Source organism: Ochotona curzoniae, unplaced genomic scaffold (genome assembly GCF_017591425.1).
Source record: "Ochotona curzoniae isolate NIBS_2020 unplaced genomic scaffold, NIBS_Ocur_1.0 scaffold_4683, whole genome shotgun sequence".
In the NCBI taxonomy this organism is placed as follows: domain Eukaryota; kingdom Metazoa; phylum Chordata; class Mammalia; order Lagomorpha; family Ochotonidae; genus Ochotona; species Ochotona curzoniae.
Window position 1 is genome coordinate 23592033 of NW_024467121.1, and position 19672 is coordinate 23611704.

Here is a 19672-nt window from a genome sequence, read left to right on the forward strand (position 1 = left end):
TAGAAAGCATTCATTTGCTATAATTTTATTCATTTGTTGAAGCCTACAGTTTTTAATATCCTATGTAACATTGAAAATATCTGAAAAATTAGAATATTTTACTAATTCATTTGCTGCACAAATCTGCTCCAAGTTATTGTTATTAACTCATATGTAGATTCATTGTCGGAATGACACAGTAACTAATACTAGTAGTAAGGGCAGGGCTGGCATTGAGTACTATGAATGAGGAGAATAACAGCCTTCTTGATTTAAATATATTGAATAAATTATATTTGTTTTTAAATCCAACAAAGAATAAATGTAAAACATGCCATTTTGTAGGATCCATTGTTGTCTTTAGGAGAAAGAAAAATGATGAGGCTAAAAGTAGACGAGTCTGTACATGGTAGATAAAAATAGTAACACATATAATTATATTTTGGTTATTCCTTGGACGAAGTTCGAGTGTATTTGTTTTAGAACTTGTTTTGTAATTATTTGAAAGGCAAATTTATAAAGGGAGAGATAGATATCTCATCTGTTGGTTCACTCTCTGAGACTTGTTTTATGTAGCCTTTTAAAGGTGACCCTGTCCAATGAATTTTTAATAATTCATATAGCCTGTTCCTTCCTGGAGTATTTTTGAAAGTCTTCTTTCTGATGGTTCTGAAAAGGTCTTATCACCAATATTAAGGGGGAAGTTAAGAATGACAGTGGTTAGTTCACATAGACGTTTTAAAAGGGAAAAGTGTCTGCTTTCAAAGAATTCATTTTTAAAAACTCAGTAATATGAGTTAGCATATTATTTAATGGAATATGTTCAGTTTATTTCCTTACTAAGGTGCTGTTTTATATTGTTCCTAGCCATCTATTTTGTTTTAAAACTGGATGTTGCGTAAGCATGAATTAGAATGGAATTAATGCCTCAGTATTTGCAAGTGATAACTTTTATGTAGGGAATCTGTAAATTCTTGCAGCAGATATTTTCCACAGAAACTTCTTTTCGGTGATACATGCTCTGAATATTTGCATTCCATACTTGGGCTTGATTCTGGTTCAAGCACAGGTTTTCATTCTAAATTCTCAATCTTGAGAGCATACATCAGATCAGCATTAATGGGGAGCACTAGTGATTATAAGTAGTGTTTTATTATAGCTGTTTATAATAGGGTCGGTGTAACCCAATTTCTTGGAATCCCTTAATGTTGTTTCAGGATAAAAGGGAAATATAGAAATCTCTGGGAAGATAAGTGTGAGTGGGACTTAATTGCAACCTTTGTATCCATTTAGTTGTGTTGTTCAAGGATTTTCCCTGTTCTGACCAGTGTTTGCTTTTGGAAATGGAGTGTTAACTGTAAGCGGATTATTTGTGTGCATCCTAGCAAGTGGCCATCAAGCTTGTGCAGCATTCTGATGCAGAGTGAACGGCATTTACAGCTGCTGTCTTTCAAGAGTTCTCACAGATGAGAAATAGTTACAGAATATATGGTTATGAAGAAAATGTCAAGAAAACAAGCTTCTCCTGAAGCTGCAGTTCATTTTAAAATCTCAACTGGAAGATTTATGGATCATTTTGTTTAGCAAGTACCTGTGATGTTAAGAATATATAAAGAGACTTTCAGTGACAGAATATATAAATATATGTTTATATATGAAGGACACACACAATCAGCTACCTGAAATGTAAGGTTACCAGAAAAACAAAACTTTTTTTGAATTAGCCATAAATTGGTTCATCCAAGTTCGCAGTTTACTTTCACAACCTAGGTGTGCAGACAGTTTGTTTAGATGTTTAATTTTCCCCCATCTGTTCTGTCAGGATTATTGATTGAGCAGTAAGCCACTCGAGGGTATGCATAGCCTCCTGTAATTGCTTGCCTTGGGTGCCTTGTGTGGCCAGCAAGCGAGGGAGGTGTCCTTTCTCAGTAAATTCTGATTGGTAAATAATCTTAGAATGAGTATTTTTTTTTTTTTGCAAATGTCTACTCACCAAATAAATATTTACTTGGGAAGCTTTAATTGATGGTATTTTAAAACATAGGGTTTGTTATAGTAGTATCATTTTTTGAAATTAGTAACCATTAAAGAACTTACTTATGGTCATGGTTGCAGTATTGTTTTTTTTGTTTGTTTTTGTTTTTACTGACATGGTTATTCTAAGTGGAAGTGTCCTTATCAAATATTTTTAAATTTTAATAATATACTACCAGAATGTTTACTATTAATTGGTGTATGCTGTGACCCCTTTAATCTTTAGGTTTTATTATATCAGAAAGTTAAACAATTTTTAGCTTTTGGTAGAAAAATTGAAACTAAACCTTACTTCCCAGAGTTTGTGCCCTGTTTGGGTTGAGTTTTGACCTGATGTCATCTCACCAGCCAACAGGTTTTAACATTTATTGACATTTCAGCGTTTCAGATCCCATCTTGTCCTTTATCTCTGTGTGGTTTTAAGTGTAGGTAGAAAGTACTGAGTCATCTGTGGTTATAGAGGATAGGGAGTGAAGGACATAGCAAATTTATAATTGGACTTTCATTTGAAAGTCCTTAAGATTGACTTTGTTGTGGGGCGTGGGGGAGACATTGTAGGTTAATTAAGGTCTTTTGCTAGATTGTTTCTCTAGGAGCATGATGTGATTTGCTTTTGCATCCAGCATGTGCTAGATTTCATTTTAATAGGGCTGCAATGTGCTTGAGCGCTGTACCTGCCTCCACCTCGCTGCACTATCATACCTTTTGAATTTGCTGTTTGACAGTAAAATCAGTTAGCCTTTGTGCCAGCAAGAAAATTCATCAAAAATAGCAAGAAAGGAGTGTAATCATCCTTAGGTTAGAATGTGGATTTCGTATTACAATAGTTTTTTTTAAAGTAACTACTAATAGAGAAAAATTATCTTCCAAAAAATTGTCTAAAAGAAAATACTGGATTTGAATTGACTTGAAGATTTCTAGAGTGTTTGTGTTTTGAAGTGATTTCAATTTAAAGAAGAGAAAAAAATAATAGCACAGTGGGAACTTTTTTATATTCACATGCAGAATGTCATAGTTACTCTTGTTTTTATTTCTTGAATGGTTCATCTTATAGCTGCTTGGAGGCAGCAATTAAATTTAAAAAAAAACTAACTGGTGGCAAGTTTTTAGATGCAGAGGGTGACTGAGTCACTAGGATGTTGCATCTGAGCACTGCTTATATTTGTGTGTGTCTTAGACAATACTTGCATCAGTATTGTTCAGTACCAGTGACATGGCAAATAGTTCTAATGATGGCATCATGGATCTGTATATCAATTAAACCACGGATGTTCAGAAGCAAAGCCACTTGTTTTGAGAATCAGCATTCATTTACAAAGCAAATAAAATTCATCATGTCAGACTGGTTTTTTTTTTTTTTACAATGTAGTTTTATTCTTCTGTTGCTTATTTCTCTTCAAAAATAAAAAACCCTCATTTTATGTATTCACTTTCCCTTCTGGCTGCAAACCAGGTATTTAAACAAAAATAAAGGATTGCCAGTTTTGCCAGCTGGGGATGAGAACCCGGCTGGTGAAATGTGGGTTCGGGAGGCTGTTAATCCAGCTTTTATGCTTTTTATGGTTTTATGAAAAAAGAGGTTAAAAACTGCATTTGGCTCCTTTTCGTGTGTATGCCACTGTTTTATTGGAATGCAGTTAGAGCTTACTTACATTTTAAATTTTTAGTTATTAGGTAGGATCCAAAGCTATTAGGTAAAGGCCCACAAATAGTACTTTTTACCAATTGTCCATGTGATAGATCCTTAAACCATTAAGTCATTGGTATTTCACAATGATGTGTATGTATAGCATTTCCTTTAGCTTAAGTGAATGAAGAGTTCCTTAATTTTTTTAAGATTACTCTTTATTTCCTACTTGTTCTCCTATTTTCCTTTTAACCAGCTAGACATTTGAAATGTTTTTGATTAATGGGGAACATTAGAATTTATTCTTTGGTACTGTTTTCCTTAGTTTATGATTCACAGGAGATTTCTGGAACAATTTAGGAAGTTAATTTCTTACTAGTAGAATTCCTTGTTTTTGTCAGTCATGCAATTGTCAGTTTTTACACAATTAAATTATAAAGCTTTTCCTTATATTCCAAAATACTTTAAATAAAATAGTTTCTCTTCAAATTCTGTCATTGGCATTTTAAATATTCTTTCTACCAAAGTACCTTTCATAGTGTTTATAGGTAATCATAATGTGAATCACAAATATCTGCAAGTATATGGATTTTTTGGTGAATTTTAAATAAAAGTCACATAGGCATACTCTTCAACAAAGAACCTCATTAAAAAGAAAAAAGTGGAACATGAATTCAGTTCTACTCTGCTTTTACCAAAATTTCTCTTATGTAATCAAGTTTTTTTTAAAAAAACACAATTTTTATGTGTATTTATGTATTTTTTTGATCTGGCTTTATCCATGCTGAGAGGATCAAATAAAATAGGCTTTATGATTTGTCAAAAAAAAGTTTCTTAAATGAACTACTGAAAGCTGTATATGGATGCGGAATGTTTCATGGGCTAAAAGCAAGTGGGAAAAAAGGTGAAACTAAATTCTTCTTGGGAGAAATGGTAAATTATCACATATCAGTTTGAACAGGTCACTCCAATATAGTGAAATTGATGCCTGCCAGTCTTTTTGAAATGTGTGCACTTGCAATGTGTTTGAGGGAAGAAATTAAGGACATAGAGCACTCCATGATTTTTGTTGTGTTTGACAGAAGTTTCTGTTGGGAGGTAGTAAAATTTTCAATGCTGAAATATATTATAACCCTAATAACCTTCATATACACTTTGTTGATTACATAGTTCTGAAAAGGAATTTAAATACATTAAATTTTAATGTTGTCATTACTCGTTCTCTAAGTTTGTTTACTTTTATCTTTCAGTCGTAAAATTGTATTTCTCAGTTTTTGTGTGTCCACTTTGGTCTTAATGCAGGAATGCCTATGGCACATGATTTACTCTGAAATCAACACAGCCTAGCACCCATTGTTATGTAAAACTCATGTTAGTGGCACTATAAAGAAACATTAAGTAGTCCTAAGAGAAAATATATAAATATGCAAGCTAAGCATCTCATTTGACCCATGCTTTTTTTTTCCCCCCAGCTTAGGATTTATCACTTTCTTTGATATGACCTTTGCCCTTCAGAATGAATAGATTTGTGATTTGTATAGGAAACTTTATAGATTAAATGTCAAGAAGTCAAGAGACATTTTAGGCTTTCAAACTTCATGCTCATTTTTGTATAAGCCTCCTGTATATGCAATGTATTATGCTTAAAAAGTTAATGTGTAGTTATTGTATAATGATAAATCTTTTTACTGGTTTTATTTTTAGGTGTTAGAAGATAATGACTATGGCCGAGCAGTAGACTGGTGGGGCCTGGGGGTTGTCATGTATGAAATGATGTGTGGGAGGTTACCTTTCTACAACCAGGATCATGAGAAACTTTTTGAACTGATACTGATGGAAGACATTAAATTTCCTCGAACACTCTCTTCAGATGCAAAATCATTGCTTTCAGGGCTCTTGATAAAGGATCCAAATAAACGGTAAGCCTCAAACAATTCTCAGTGAGTTACTGATGAATATAGTTAGAAATTGTGATATGGAAATTAATTCAAGTATAACTAACTCCAAGAAGCAATGTATTTGGTGCAGACATCTTCCAACTGAGACACTGACTTATTTTTAACTGCATAATATAGAACATTTAAAAATTTTCCTCAACTCTTAACTTGGAAATTTTATGCAGATTTACCAAATATGGATTTATGGGAGCTTTATTAACCATGTTATGGGTGAACAGTTTCTTCATGACTTTGTTGCTTGATACTGTTGGGATATGAGGCTTCCTTTTCTTGCTTTTGTTTTCCCAGCTTTTATATTTCTGATGATTTAAATTATACAAATAGTCCTGTTTATATACTTTCTTCCCATATCCAACCTATGTTAACAAACTTAACTACCTTGTTTGCCCTTTAAAAATATTCTTTCTCTTGTGTGACTGAAAGGATTGATGGCCAAGGAGAAAAAAAAGCTTTTTATACATTTTGTATTTGTTTTTGCAGCTATGGCTAAGACCCAAGGAGTAATATAGCGCTGGCTGCTTTGCTGAAGTAACTGCAGTATTCTTGGTTCATGTTTATGTGGTCATACTATATAGTATGAGAAGTAATATATGAAAAAACATAAGCACAAGTAATATATAAAATAAGTAGTATATGAAAAAAGTAACTTTCCATGTTCCTTAATGTATGTGCTTATCCATATGTACATACATATGTATCCATGCTGCCATCCAGGGGTTAATACATACCAACATTTCTCTGAAAGTCTATTAGTTCTTAAACATCTAGGAGGTTGGATGATTTCATATAGCATTGACTGTTCCACACCCCACATGTTTTGTTACAGTATGTTGCTTGAGATTGGTGTCAATAATTTCTGTTTATTGACACAGTGAATTAATGGATGAAGGTATGAGTGAATACTAAAATTTGTGCTGTGGCAACATTAGAAATCATTTTAATTCAATGTTTCAAATTTGAATTTGTAAAGGATGTGATTCGGCCTTCTGCAAATACAAGCAAACATAAAAGAGATGACCATCTTCTTGCTTTGGAAATGTATTTTATGTTCCTACTAACTGAGATATTGCCTCATATGTGCATTTGTAAAATATTTATTTTTCATTTTTAGAGTATTTTAACACCTATCATTTCCTTTGCTTTTTCATTTGATTTATAGACTAGATATTATTTTCATTTCCACTTGGTTGGAGGGAGAATGCAGGTCTACACCAGGGTTCAGTGATCTAGTCAAAGTCTCACAGAAAACTCATGCAGAACAAGAAGAGAAATCAAGTTTCCTGGTTTCTATTTGGTGTTCTTATGGATTTTTTTTTTTTTTTTTGCATTGCATCAGTTTCTCTGTTCAGGTTTTTAACAGTTATTTATTATGGTTCTTTTACCTCTGTGTCAGGAGCAACACATGTTAATGTGTAGTTTAATCTCAGCAAAAATCTCTGTTTTATCTATTTGATTTTGAGATCAAAGGTTTGGCTTGATTTCAAGGGAGGGCATTTTTCTTCCCAGATTTTTCCTGTAGCTTTGATCACTCTTTCCTAAGACTCTCTGTAAGTGACTTACTAGGGGGAAATAGTGCTTATGATTTTCATGTCTGTGTTTCATCCATTTTTTATTTGTCAGCCATTCCTCCTTCTCATGGACAACATATAGTAAATGGATAAGAACTATGAATGGATGTGAAGTAAATTTCTAAATTTTTAATGGCTTGGTTTGTCACATAGCTCTAATTATTTCCCTGCCCAAGTTGGTATTGTTCAAAAGAGAAGACATAGTATTTTCTCTTATTTAATGTTTTCTTTGGTAATAGATATAACATCCCCTTCAACTACTGTATTGAAGTACTGGGACTGCAAGAATGAGCAGAATGAACAAATCTCTGTTGTAGACGTTTGTAGAAGAAAGTGGGGCACAAAACGTGTTCCCAGTTGTTCACATTAAATTACATACAAATTGCAGTGAAAGTGTGGACTCTCTCTAGGGTTCGGGGGACTTAACTGGCTTATGAAGGAACTGAGGCTTGCAGTGGCATTCAAGAAGATAATTTTACATTTATCTAGGTTTTAATTTACATTTAGCTAGGATTACAAATAAACATGGCATTTGAGAAGTTGATTGCCTGTTGTATAGAATATGAACTAGGTAGTGTTGGGAGTAAAAGCCAGTATGTTGGATTGTTAAGACCCTGTATTTCTTAGAAAACATCTAATATTTATTCAGAAGGGGATAAAAATCTTCAAGTACCTAAAATAAGGAATACTACATTTAGGTTGTGTTGTTAAAAAAGGTAATTTTAGTGACTTTGTCATGGGATAGGCAGTCCCAGTAGTTAGTAATACTAGATTGTCCATTTAGTAGATGGAGTCATTCCAAAAGCAGTGATGAAAAAGCTATACAAAGAGTTGTGTGAATACAGGTGACTGAGGGGTGGAGGTAGGGATGCTGCTCCACTTTCCAACTAAAGTGACTAGGAAACTGGGTGCTCTTAATAGGAATACAAGCAAAGGTAGAGGCTTCCAGGAGTAAACGTTGATACTAACTTTGGGTATATCAAGTCTGAGGCTTTTTTGTAGTAAACCTAGATGGAAAATCATTCAAGCAGCTGGAAATATATACCAGTGCTTTAGACGTACAGTAGTAGAATCTCGGAAATAGCGAGAGCAAAGAAAAGTGTTAGAAAAGGTAAAGTGTGGAAAGAAGAGGGCCCAGGACACAATACCGGGAAAGATTAAAATTTGAGGTAGAAAAACAGAAGAAAGCCAACAAAGGACTCTGGAAAGTCCTGGGAAGCATACTGCAAGGTAGCATTCTGACATGCCATTGTTTCTCCTGCTCAGCCAGGTGCTGCCTGCATTCTTCTGGTACTGCACTGGACCACTTGTCATTTCCCTTAAGGGCCAAGGGTCAGTCTGCTTGATTCCTTAATCCTAATTACTCTGTGATCAAAACCCAAAACCCAATCCTGTGTTGCGTTCAGTACAGCAGGAAAATGTGAATTCTGTGGTGTTTTCAATGGTGATGAATCCGTAGCAGTGAAGGGTTTAATTTGGCACTCTGATATTGGAGTTTAATATTCTGAAGCACAAATGTCTCAGTTCAAAGCATATTTTGATTTTATTTTGAAGTCTCAAATTGTATATTAGGAAGTTATTGACATAGAAATTTTTGACACTTTCACACTTTGAGAAAGCCTTGTGTTGAAGAATCTCCCAGCTTCTGAAATGGCAGGCTAAGGTTGTATTCTTAGACTTTGCATAATATTCATGGCTGATGTTTTAGTTTTATATGTGCTTGGTAAATACAGAATAAATGCTGACTGTGTCCAAAGCCAAACTATTGCTAGAAAACTGAGGTGTTACACAAAAAGGAATTGCTGAAGCTCGATTAAAACCTCTTGGCAGAATGACGATTCTCCTCTCCAGCTCCTCCCAGATGTACTGTCTCAAGTACACGTCAGCTGAAAGCAGTATTAAAATGACCTCTAGCAGGAGTGTCAGGAAATACGCTGGTGTTCTGATCTTTCTCATGCAGACTACTTTGATGCAGACTGTTGAATATTAAATTATTTTCAGAAGTTTGTGTTAGTGCTTCTGCTTTTCAGATCCTCCCAGTACAAGCACAGAATGGCTTTGGATAATCCAGTCCTGATTTCCGCCCTCTGAGATGTTTTTGCCTTCTGGAGTAGAGACGAGTTCAAAGTGAAATAGAATGAAAAAGAGTAGACAGGGACTGGTATGCTGTGAACTAACTACAGAATTGTTGGGCTCTGAAGACCTTGGATGTGAACATGGGTATTATGATCAGATCCAGTCCAAAGTCCCATTTCTAGAATGTGGCTCTTTTAGAGAATTTGCCCATTCTGTGGGAATCCCCTAAGGCATTTGGGCACCAGCTGACTGCTTCATTTTCCGTTCTGACCATGTTTAAGAGGATCCAAGGTGCTTTCCAGTTGTATGTTTCTTATCCTTGACAACCAAAACTCATTCAAGTTGTAGATTGCATTTTTCTGTGACCTGTTTACAGGATTCTCTTATGTGCTGGGGCTAGAGTTGATCTGCTTCATGGAAAAACAGCTGTTAAATTTTCAGATATGCTGTGAGCTGGATGTTACAGAAAATAACATAAACTTACATAAAATCAAAGGCTAATAAATACTCAAACTTTTTTGTCATTCTGCATTTTGTTACATTTTACTTAAATCCTTATGAAGTTATATTTGCTGTATCTGTATGGAAAGTATATACAGTGGTTTACTGTACATCTCTTTTACCTCCATGTTGAGTGATATCACATTGGAAGCTTGAAAGTGACCAGGGTAGAAGTATTTATAACACCAAAACTGACCAGTGCTGTAAGTTAGGGTTTGATTTATTATTTTTTTGGTTGTTCAGACGTGAGAAAGTACTACAGAAATGTTAACATTGTAGGTTAAATTTAGAAGTGTCTTGTGAGCCCAGCGTGGTAGTCTAGTGATTAAAGTCCTCACCTTGCATGCGCCAGGATTCCATATGGGTGTTGGTTCTAATCCCACCAGCCCTGCTTCGCATCCAGCTCCCTGCTTGTGCCCTGGGAATTCAATCAAGGACATTCCAAAACGTTGGGACCCTGCACCTGTGGGAGACCTGGGATCGGCTCTTGGCTCCTGGCTTCGGATTGGCTCAGCTCTGGGTGTTGCAGTCATGTGGGGAGTGAAATCAGCAGACAGGTCTTCCTCTCTCTCTCTCTTCCTCTCTGTATTGTATTTCTGACTTTCCAATAAAATAAAATAAACCTTTAAAATATAAAAGTGTCTTGTGTCATCATCTAGTATACTGTAAATAATGAAAAAAAAGAGTGGATATTCTCCAATCTTCCAAAATGATTTTAAAACATTTACTTATTAGTTAATTTGTTCATTTGAAAGGTAAAATGACAGGAGAGAGCTATCTTTCATCTGCTTGTTCACTCACCAAATGCTCAAAATATCCAGGGCTAGGCTTATCCAGCAGCCTAAAACTCCCTTCAGGCTTGCCATGGGAGAACAGGGGCCCTCCTGCTGGGCCCTCAGCTGCTGCCTCGCCAGGTGCATGAGCAGGCGGCTGGGCCAGAGGCAGAGTAGCCAAGATTTAAACTGGTGCTCTCAAATGGGATGTAGGCATCTCAGGTGCCACAGAGGTCGCCTCCTAATATCCCCAAATTGTTAACCATTCAGAAAGAAAAAAAGCCTAAGAAATAAGGGAGGTTCTAACATGTCTCTCTAACAGCATTAGCGTTAAAAAAACAATCAGCCGGTATTCACATCAGAGCTAATTGGAAGTCACTTCAGTCAAAATTTACAAGTTTTCTGTGAAAATTAGTTGACCAGCTTGCAGTAAAGGAATTGTATACTTTATTATCTTTGCAAATTTTGTATTTACTGTTCTTTTATCATTAAATGACTTAAACAGGTTTTCTGTACTTATTACCTTTTTTTTTTTCCATATTTTCTTTTTTTCCCCTTTCCTCCTCTCCTTTGTGTCATTTTTAATGTCTGATGTGTACTGTTTAACCAAGGCTGTCAGGAAACATTTGAATTTCTTTTCATGTGTTTATGAAGTAAAATACTGGATAATTAACAATATTTTTAAAAAGGAAATAAGGTTTTTAAATTTTTAAATTTGTATTGCATATTACATTACAATGAAATAATAATGTTCACTAGATTAGTAATACTGTTTCTGTGGGATTCATTTGTGATATGGAAGTAGTCTGAGTTTCTGTCTATAGCAGTGTTCTGTAAATTCTTTTTATAACTAGACATTTGGTTATTTCAGATTTGTGTTCACAAGAATACATTTTGACTTGAGTCATTCAAAAAGGAATTCAGCTTACATAATTGACAGGGAAATGACCATTTGTTGTGTTAGGTGCTTACCTGTATTCCTTCTAACTTATTGGTACTCACTATACAGATATTGTTATCCCAACTCTACAGATAATAAAACTGAGGTTAAACCACTTGTTCACTGTCACACCTCACATCAGTACCAGAGGTAGTTCACTGCCTCCCCTGGGTCTGTCTGCAGTGCTTCAGTTCTTTTGCAAATGCTTATCTAGGGTGAAGTTCTTACAAATAGCATGTTAGGTTAAGTGGATCCTACAGTCAGAGCTTTTTGCTTTTATGGTTATTTATCCAAAGAACTGTTTGTTTACAATTTTGCACTTTTGTAAAAATTTTTTCTGTGTTGGGTTTATGTAAATGTTTTATACTCATTTGATTTTATTTCTATCCTCTTAGCCTTGGTGGAGGACCAGATGATGCGAAAGAAATTATGAGACACAGTTTCTTTTCTGGAGTAAACTGGCAAGATGTATATGATAAAAAGGTAGGATATCTTAAAGGCATGCATATATATATACATATATATATGGCACTTTGTGTATATATGTACTATGTATAGTAGCTTCTCTGCTAAAATGGTTATATAGAAAAAAATCGTTCTGAAAAATATTGAGCAATAAAATGATATTTTCTATTTTAACTGATGTTCTAGTAAAATTCTTATCCTAATATCTTATTTATAATTTTGGTTTACCAAGTAACTCCTGAAATCATGTTCAAAATGATCAAAGAATTTAAAGACATTTAATGTTAATATTTTAACCACATCATAAATTTATTGTTTTGAGACTTGTTATTTTTGTAACTTTTTGCTCACAAGATGGGTGCCAGTAATTATATGTGTTTTTATTTTTTTATATCTTATTTGTTTTTATGTTATAATATATGTTTAAATTCAGGAACAGGATTCATTCCATCTTTTTAGAAATTTAGATATTGCTAATATGTTGATACAATTTTCAAATGTTTGTATAAAATTGTTACTATGAAATTCTTTGTAATTAATTTTCTTGGAATTTCATGCAATAATTTTGTTTCATTTTCAACCTATTCAAATTTTTCATATTTTTTGAAATATCTATTAGAATGCTTATGTAGGATTTGTTTGTCAAGTACTTTTCTTTTTATTAACTCCCAAAGGAAGTTATGATATCCTGTAATACATGATCTGTAAGGAAGCAATACCTGTAACCTCATTTCTGTTATTTTATTATTGGTACTAGGGAATATGATGCTTTCTTCTTTTCATCTTTCTTGTAAAAAAAAAAAAAGCATTCATTCATTTATTTGAAAGGCAGAATTCAAGAGGGACAGAGAGAAAGAGGAATCTTCCATTCACTGGTTCACTCCCCAGATGGCCAGGGATTAATCCTCTAGACTGAAGCCAGGAGCTGCCTCTGGGTATTCCGCATGAGGAGCTTGGGCCATTTCCCACCACTTTCCCAGCCATCAGCAGAGAACTGGATGGAAGGCAGATTAGCTGGAACCTGAAGTAATGCCCCCCTTGGGGTGCCAGCATCACAGGTGGCAGAGTAACCCCCTACACAACACCAGCCTCCTCCCCACCCCCATTATTTTTCTTTTAAAAATTAACTTATCTTTAGTTATACTCCTTACAGTGTTTTTTTAAAAAGATTTATTTATTTGAAAGACAGAGTTACAGAGAGCGACAGGGGAGGGAGTAGAGGCAGAGCTATCTTTTTCTGTTCTTGTTCACATCCCAAATGGGTGTCTAGACAGGGTAGTGCCAGGACAGGCCAAAACCAAGAGCCGAAATTCCATCCTTATCTGCCGTGTGGGTGGCATTCCTGCCAAGAACTTTGGCTGTAATCATCCTAGGCCCTTCTAGATTTGTTAGTAGGGAGCTGAGTCAGAAGTGGTGCAGGTAGGACTTCAGCTGGCATTCTGATATGGGATGCTGCCATCACAAGACAAGGGTTAACCCACTGCACCACAGTGCTGGCCCTGGAAATGTGGTGATTATTCTTTTTTGTAACTACATGTCTAAAATAGTTCCATCATATTAGCACCTCCTGCGTCAGTTGGAAATAGAAGACAGACTGAATGCCTGCCAGCTTCAAGCATGCAGTTGTTCACGATCTGGGGAGATTAACCCTTAGCATGGTGGTCCTAACTCTCCTGCTGCCACCATAGCCTTATGGAAATATCAAGGGACTCGCTCTTTCTCTCACCTCTCTTTCCCTCCACTCCCCTCAGTAGGTGAGAGTCCTCTTTCCCCTTCACTCTCCCTTCCCTTTCTCCCTTCCCTCCCCTTCCTTCCCTCTCCCCCCTCTCGCGCATACTCCGGAGCCATCACAACCTGTTGCCAGGATCTGCAGTAGTAGGGATCTGGAGTCTGGAGCCCAAGATGGGTGTTGAACCCAGGTTCTCAGATGTGAGGTACAGAAGTCTTAACTGTTCTGCTCAGTACCTGCCTCTCAAAATTCTAACACATTTTAGAAAATTTGTTTTACACATTTCTTTGATTTACAATATATAAAGAAGCACACACTGTTTATTTTAGAAACATAGTGGAAGTGATTGGTAACATTTGCAGTTTGGTAGAGGATTAGTGTGGGGAGAATTGAATGCAGATTTGCTGCCTTAACGTGCTGCTAAGGTGGCACATGGAACCCAGCTCTAAACATGCGTGTGTAGTAAACCAAAATCATGACTTGAACCCACAATCTGAGCTTTCCTGTTTGGATTGTTGAGAACTGCATTTTTTGAAAGCATAGCTAGTTTTTTTAAAAAAAAAAAAAAGATGCTTCTCAGTTTAAGGCATTTTTTTCCCCCAGGAAAGTAAGTTTATAGTTAATGATGCCATTCATTAGCACACAAAAGCTGAGATTTGTAGTTAAATACTTCTGACCTAATACATACTCTATCGTTTCTAAATTGAATTTTATATTGTATTCATTTATTCAGGAGTGCTTTTGGAAGAAGTGGCTGGATAATTATCATATGAGCTAGATTACAAAGCCAGTGATACTACTTGAATAAGAAGGTAGAGAGGGTTTTTCATACAGAACCTGGCAGTGAGTTGAACATATTTCAAAATATATGATTCAAAACGTAATAGCGATTATAAAGAAAAATATACAAATCCATAGTTACACTTAAATATTTCAGTGCTCATCTTCAAGTAGGTGATGGGACAAGAGAATCTCGAACAATACTTTCAGCCAACTTAATCTGACATACAGAATACTCCCTTCAGTTAGCAGAAACCTCATTCTTTCCGTTATTCCACAGAAGACATGTTACATTGTAGCAGAATTTGAGCAAAATGATTATAAATTTTAAAGGACTCAAGTAATTTAAAGCATGTTAAGAAACGGAAATAAAAGCTAAAGAGGAGAGATAAGTGGAAAATTTTCAAGTATTTGGCAGCTAAGTATAGTTATAAATAATCTGTGGGTTAAAGAAGGAATCAAAAGAGAAATTGCTTTGAACAGACTAGAAATAAAAGCTTAACTGTAAGATGCAGCCTGAGAAGTACTTCAGGGGAGTTTTATGGTGTCAGATGCCTGAGCTGGGAAAGAAGACGGATGTGACTAGTATCAGTGACTTTAGTTCCTGTCTTAGGAAACTATGAAGAAAAGGAACAAACTAAATCTGGTATAACCAGAAGCAAGAAAAGCAAGATCAGGACAAACAAACAAGGCATAGGTAGATAAAGATGTTAAAACTGTGTACCAGTCTCCTTAACTAACATATATTCAAAAGTTTTCGTGTAATTTTAGCAAGTTAAATCTACCAATACATATGGAGATAACACCAACCAACCAAGGTTTTCTTCTAGGAGCACAAGATTATCAAATTTAGTAACAAAGAATAGCTCTTCATTACCAGTGGGACTTCTCCTAGGAGTAGAAGCTTGGTGTATCAAACAGAAGTGAGCCAGTGTAATTCACCAAATTCCCAGACTAAGGAAGGAGTTTTCTCTTTCTAGAAAATCCATCACCTATTTCTGATTTTAAGCAAAAATTAAAATGTTCTTAGTACATTAGGTTTTGGGAAATTTGTCTGCCTATCAAGAACATGTATAAAAAATGTTTGGCTACTATCCTAACAGCAAAAGATTGGATCTTCCATTAGGCAAATATATCTCTATTAACTTGATCTGGGACTTTTGAATAGTACAGTAAGGCAAGAAAATAAGATGTATGTAGATTAGAAAGGAAGAAATAAATCTGTCTTTATTCATAGGCAACATGACTGTGTAGAGAACCTGATGGGATCTATAAAAGGTTTAATACTTGAGTTGCTTTATACAGATAAATACACAAGGGGCTGGCGTGTGGTATAGTGGGTAAAGCTACCACTCACAGTGCCAGCATCTCATATTGGCACTGGTATTGAGTCCTGGCTGTTCCACTTCCAGCCAAGCTTCCTCTTGCATCTGGAAACCAGTTCAAGTACTTGGGGCCCTATACCTACATTGGCAATCTGGAAGAAGCTTTGGATGAGCCCAACTCCAACCTTTATGGCCATTTGGGGAGTGAATCTGCAGATGGAAGATCTCTGTGTTTCTCCCTGTCCCTCTCTATAATTGTCTTTCAAGTAAATAAATCTCTTGAAAAAAATACAGGGAAGTTTGCAAAAGACAGAACAACTTCAAAATACAATTACCATTAGCAATAAATACATGAAGTTCTCATACTTTAAATGATGAATTGTTTGTTGTTGGAAATGCAGAAAGAAAATTGAAGCAAAGTGAGAGGGAGGGAAGAGGGAAAGAGAGAGAGGGTGATCTTCATTTGCTGATTCACACCCCAAATGACTACAACAGCCAGAGCTGGGCCAGGCTTAATCTTGAAGCCAAGAACTCTATCCTAGTCTCAGATACAAGTGTCAAGGACTCAGCTGGGCAATCACCTGATGCCTTCCCAGACACATTAATAGGGAGAGTGGGAGCTGGGGCCCTGGCATTATGATATAAAATGCCATTGTTGCGAACAGTGGCTTCATCTCCTGTACCCCAGCCCCAGTAGTTTCAGTTCTAATTAAAGATACGAAAAACCTTCATATTGAAAATGGAGGGGCCCAGCATGATAGTGTAGTGGCTAAAGTCCTCACCTTGAACATACTGGGAATTCCATATGGGCACCGGTTCTAATCCCGGCTGCTCCACATCCCATCCAGCTCCCTGCTTGTGGCCTGGGAAAGCAGTTGAGGATGGCCCGAAGCCTTGGGACCCTGGACCCATGTGGGAGACCCAGAAGAAGCTCCTGGGTTCAGATTGGCTCAGCTCCAGCCATTGCGGCTGCTTGGGGAGTGAACCATCGGACGGAAAATCTTCCTCTCTTTCTCTCCTCCTCTCTATATATCTGCCTTTCCAATAAAAATATAAATCTTTAAAAAAAAGAAAATGGAGATAAATTCCTGATAAAGACGAGTTTAAAAATAGATGCACTGTTTTCATGGAGTAGGAGGGCTATTTGTTAGTTTTTTTAAAGGGTTTATTTATTGATTTGAATGGCAGTGTAACAGTCGAAGAGATTGAGCAGAGAGAAGAGAGAAAGCTTCCATTCATTGGTTCACTTCCCAAATGGCCACAGTGGCCAGTCTGGGCCCTGAAAGGTTCTAGCTTACCATGCCATTTACCTTTAACCTGCTGTTCAAATTCTGCACAATCTGAGTCAAAGTCCTAGCAAGCTATTTTCTAGCATCCATATGTGATACAAAGGTCCTAAAATGAACAAAACAACTGACCAAAGACAAAGGACAGGGAGACCTACACTGCTTAACTTGCATTATTTTTAAGGTAAAGTTATCAGGGAATTTTATTATTGGCATAAAGTTGCAGAGCAGTTCAGCAAAAATGAGAATGTGGAAATAGACCCACACCTATATGGGCAGTTGACTCACTAAAGGTGCAAAGACAGTCTAGTTCAAGAAGTAGTACTGAAATTAGTTGGTCATTTATTTGAGAAAAAAAAAAGAGAGAGCCATACAGAAAGCCAACTGCAAGAGGATCATAGTTCTACTTGTAAAGCCTGTGCAGAGGAACAGGAGAAATGGTGGTGCTGTGGGATGATACAGGAGCTTTACAGAGCAAACATGCAACCCATAGAGAAACAGGGATAAATGGGCTGTCGTTAAAATAAAAAATCTGTTTTTCAAAATCACTGTAATGAGACTAAAAGGAACAGGCTCACACTTAAAAGGATATTTTTAAATCACAAATGTGACATGTCTCCAAAGTACCTGAAGAAGTCTGTAGGGTTTGACACTGCAGCATAGCAGGTAAAGCCTCAACTTGTGGTGCTATCATCCCATATGGGCACCGATGCAAGTCCTGGCTGCTCTACTTCTGACTGCATTCCCTGCAAATGCTCCTGGAAAATCAGTGCAAGCCAGCTCAGGCCTCGAACCCCTGCACCCCCTAGGAAACTCAAGCTGCAGGCTTGAGGCTTCAGCCTGGTCCAGCTCTGATCATTGAAGACGTTTAAAGAGAAACAATGATGGGTGATTCTCCTCTTTCTTATTCTGCCTTGCAAATAAATAAATTGTAAAAAATTAAAAGTAAATAATTCAATGAAAAGAACATGGTAAAGATTGAATTGTCAGAATTATCATCTCTGAAAAAATAAGCCTGGGAAGCAAGTTTTCTGTTTGGTCACTTTGCTAGGAAAGTTTGAATTTAAAAGCACAGTGGAGTGCCACCATGTATTAGAATGTCTAATATTGAAGCCTGATCAAAATAATGTTGGCAAGAATGTAAAACAACTAGAACTGCCATGTGCTGGTGGTGCATACTTTAAGATATATTTTGACAGCTTCTTGAAAAGTCCGATGTACACCCAGGGTAGTTATTATGCTACTTAAATATTTGTGTAAAATAAAATAAATCTTATGTCTATATAGGCTTGAACATAAAGATGCCCTAGCAGACATATTTGTGATAACTCCAAACTAGAAGCAACCCAGCTTGCATTGACAAATGAAATGGATATATAATATTACACATTAATACAGTAGAACATTGCCAACAATAAAATGGATCAGCCCTTAATACTTATGATAGCATGGAAGAATACCAGAATAATGTTCAGTGAAAGATTCCAGAAACTACATCATGTGGTTTATATAATTTAGAAAATACAAATATATGGCAGAAAGCTCATCAAGAGAGGATCGATTTCACAGGGCCAAGAAAGTTGATTGTGGTGACAGTCTCATGGTGCCCAGGTATGTTAAAACATTAAATTGTATACTCTGGGTCTGTGACACAGAATAGGCTAACCATATCTCCGTGAAACCTTTGCAAGTCCTCACTGTCTTGTAACTTCATGTTTTACTTAAGGGGATGTGTAATGACAACAACAAAAATTTGTCATCAGTGTGTGATTGAAATATTGAGTAGAAAGCCAAACCAGCGTGAGGATGCACAGTGATACAGTGGGCAGCCTTTTGATCAGCATGATCGAAGTATCCGTAGTAACAGCGTGACATTTTAAGCTCTCTGCGAGAGCTGAAAAACCACTTTAGGGTATAGTTTAAAAACCACTTTCGGGTGTATTTCATTTTTTTTTTAAGTTAGTGGTGACCATTCTATCTGTCTTATCTCAGCTTTTCTTCAACTTGAAGGCAGCTTTAGATTTTTGGCCTCCATGAATATCTGTCTGTAGAGTGGTGAGTCGGAAGGAAAATCAACCAGAAACTCACTTTCCCAGTCACCTGCTGGGTATGGGCTTTCTTAAGAAAACAAACAAAAAAAAACTACAAATTCTCCAGTGTTCATGATCCCTGACGTGTGTGTGTGTGTGTGTGTGTGTGTGTGTGCATGCGTGTGAGAACACGCACAATGTTGGTGAGCAAGCTGCACTGCTGTTGGGGTGGGCGAGGGAAGACTTGCTTGCTTGAGCCCAGTCAGGTGGCAGCAGCTTGCTCCTCCCTGCCCCAGGGGAGCTGGCCCAGGTGGAAGATGAAAGTCAGCTGAGAGGGAAGTCAGGCTGGGCTGGAGTCGACACTACCCAGCTGGTCGCTGGAACCTGGATGTGGGTCCTTCCCCCAGAGTGCTTCCTACCAATGGAGATCTTGGAGGCACAGAATGCTTTGTCACGTGTGCCAGAAACTAAAATATGGCCCTTTAGCTTTTCAACTGAGCGCATCCCATTTTTTTTTTTAGAATGCACTCTGTCTAGATTTTTGCCTGGTTGTTTAACATAAGTCTGGTGTCAGAGTGAGAAAATGCATTGATCCAAGGCC

At 36.6% G+C, this 19672-nt stretch overlaps 1 protein-coding gene across 1 annotated transcript in view; it reads left to right on the plus strand.

Annotated features, from left to right (window-relative positions):
- Nucleotides 1-19672, plus strand: part of AKT3 (AKT serine/threonine kinase 3) — a 236777-nt gene that overhangs the window by 206603 nt on the left and 10502 nt on the right. The window contains exons 11-12 of the mRNA XM_040967991.1: nucleotides 5345-5559; nucleotides 11852-11939. Coding sequence (XP_040823925.1) covers nucleotides 5345-5559; nucleotides 11852-11939 — 303 coding nt within the window. The remainder of the gene's footprint in view (nucleotides 1-5344; nucleotides 5560-11851; nucleotides 11940-19672) is intronic.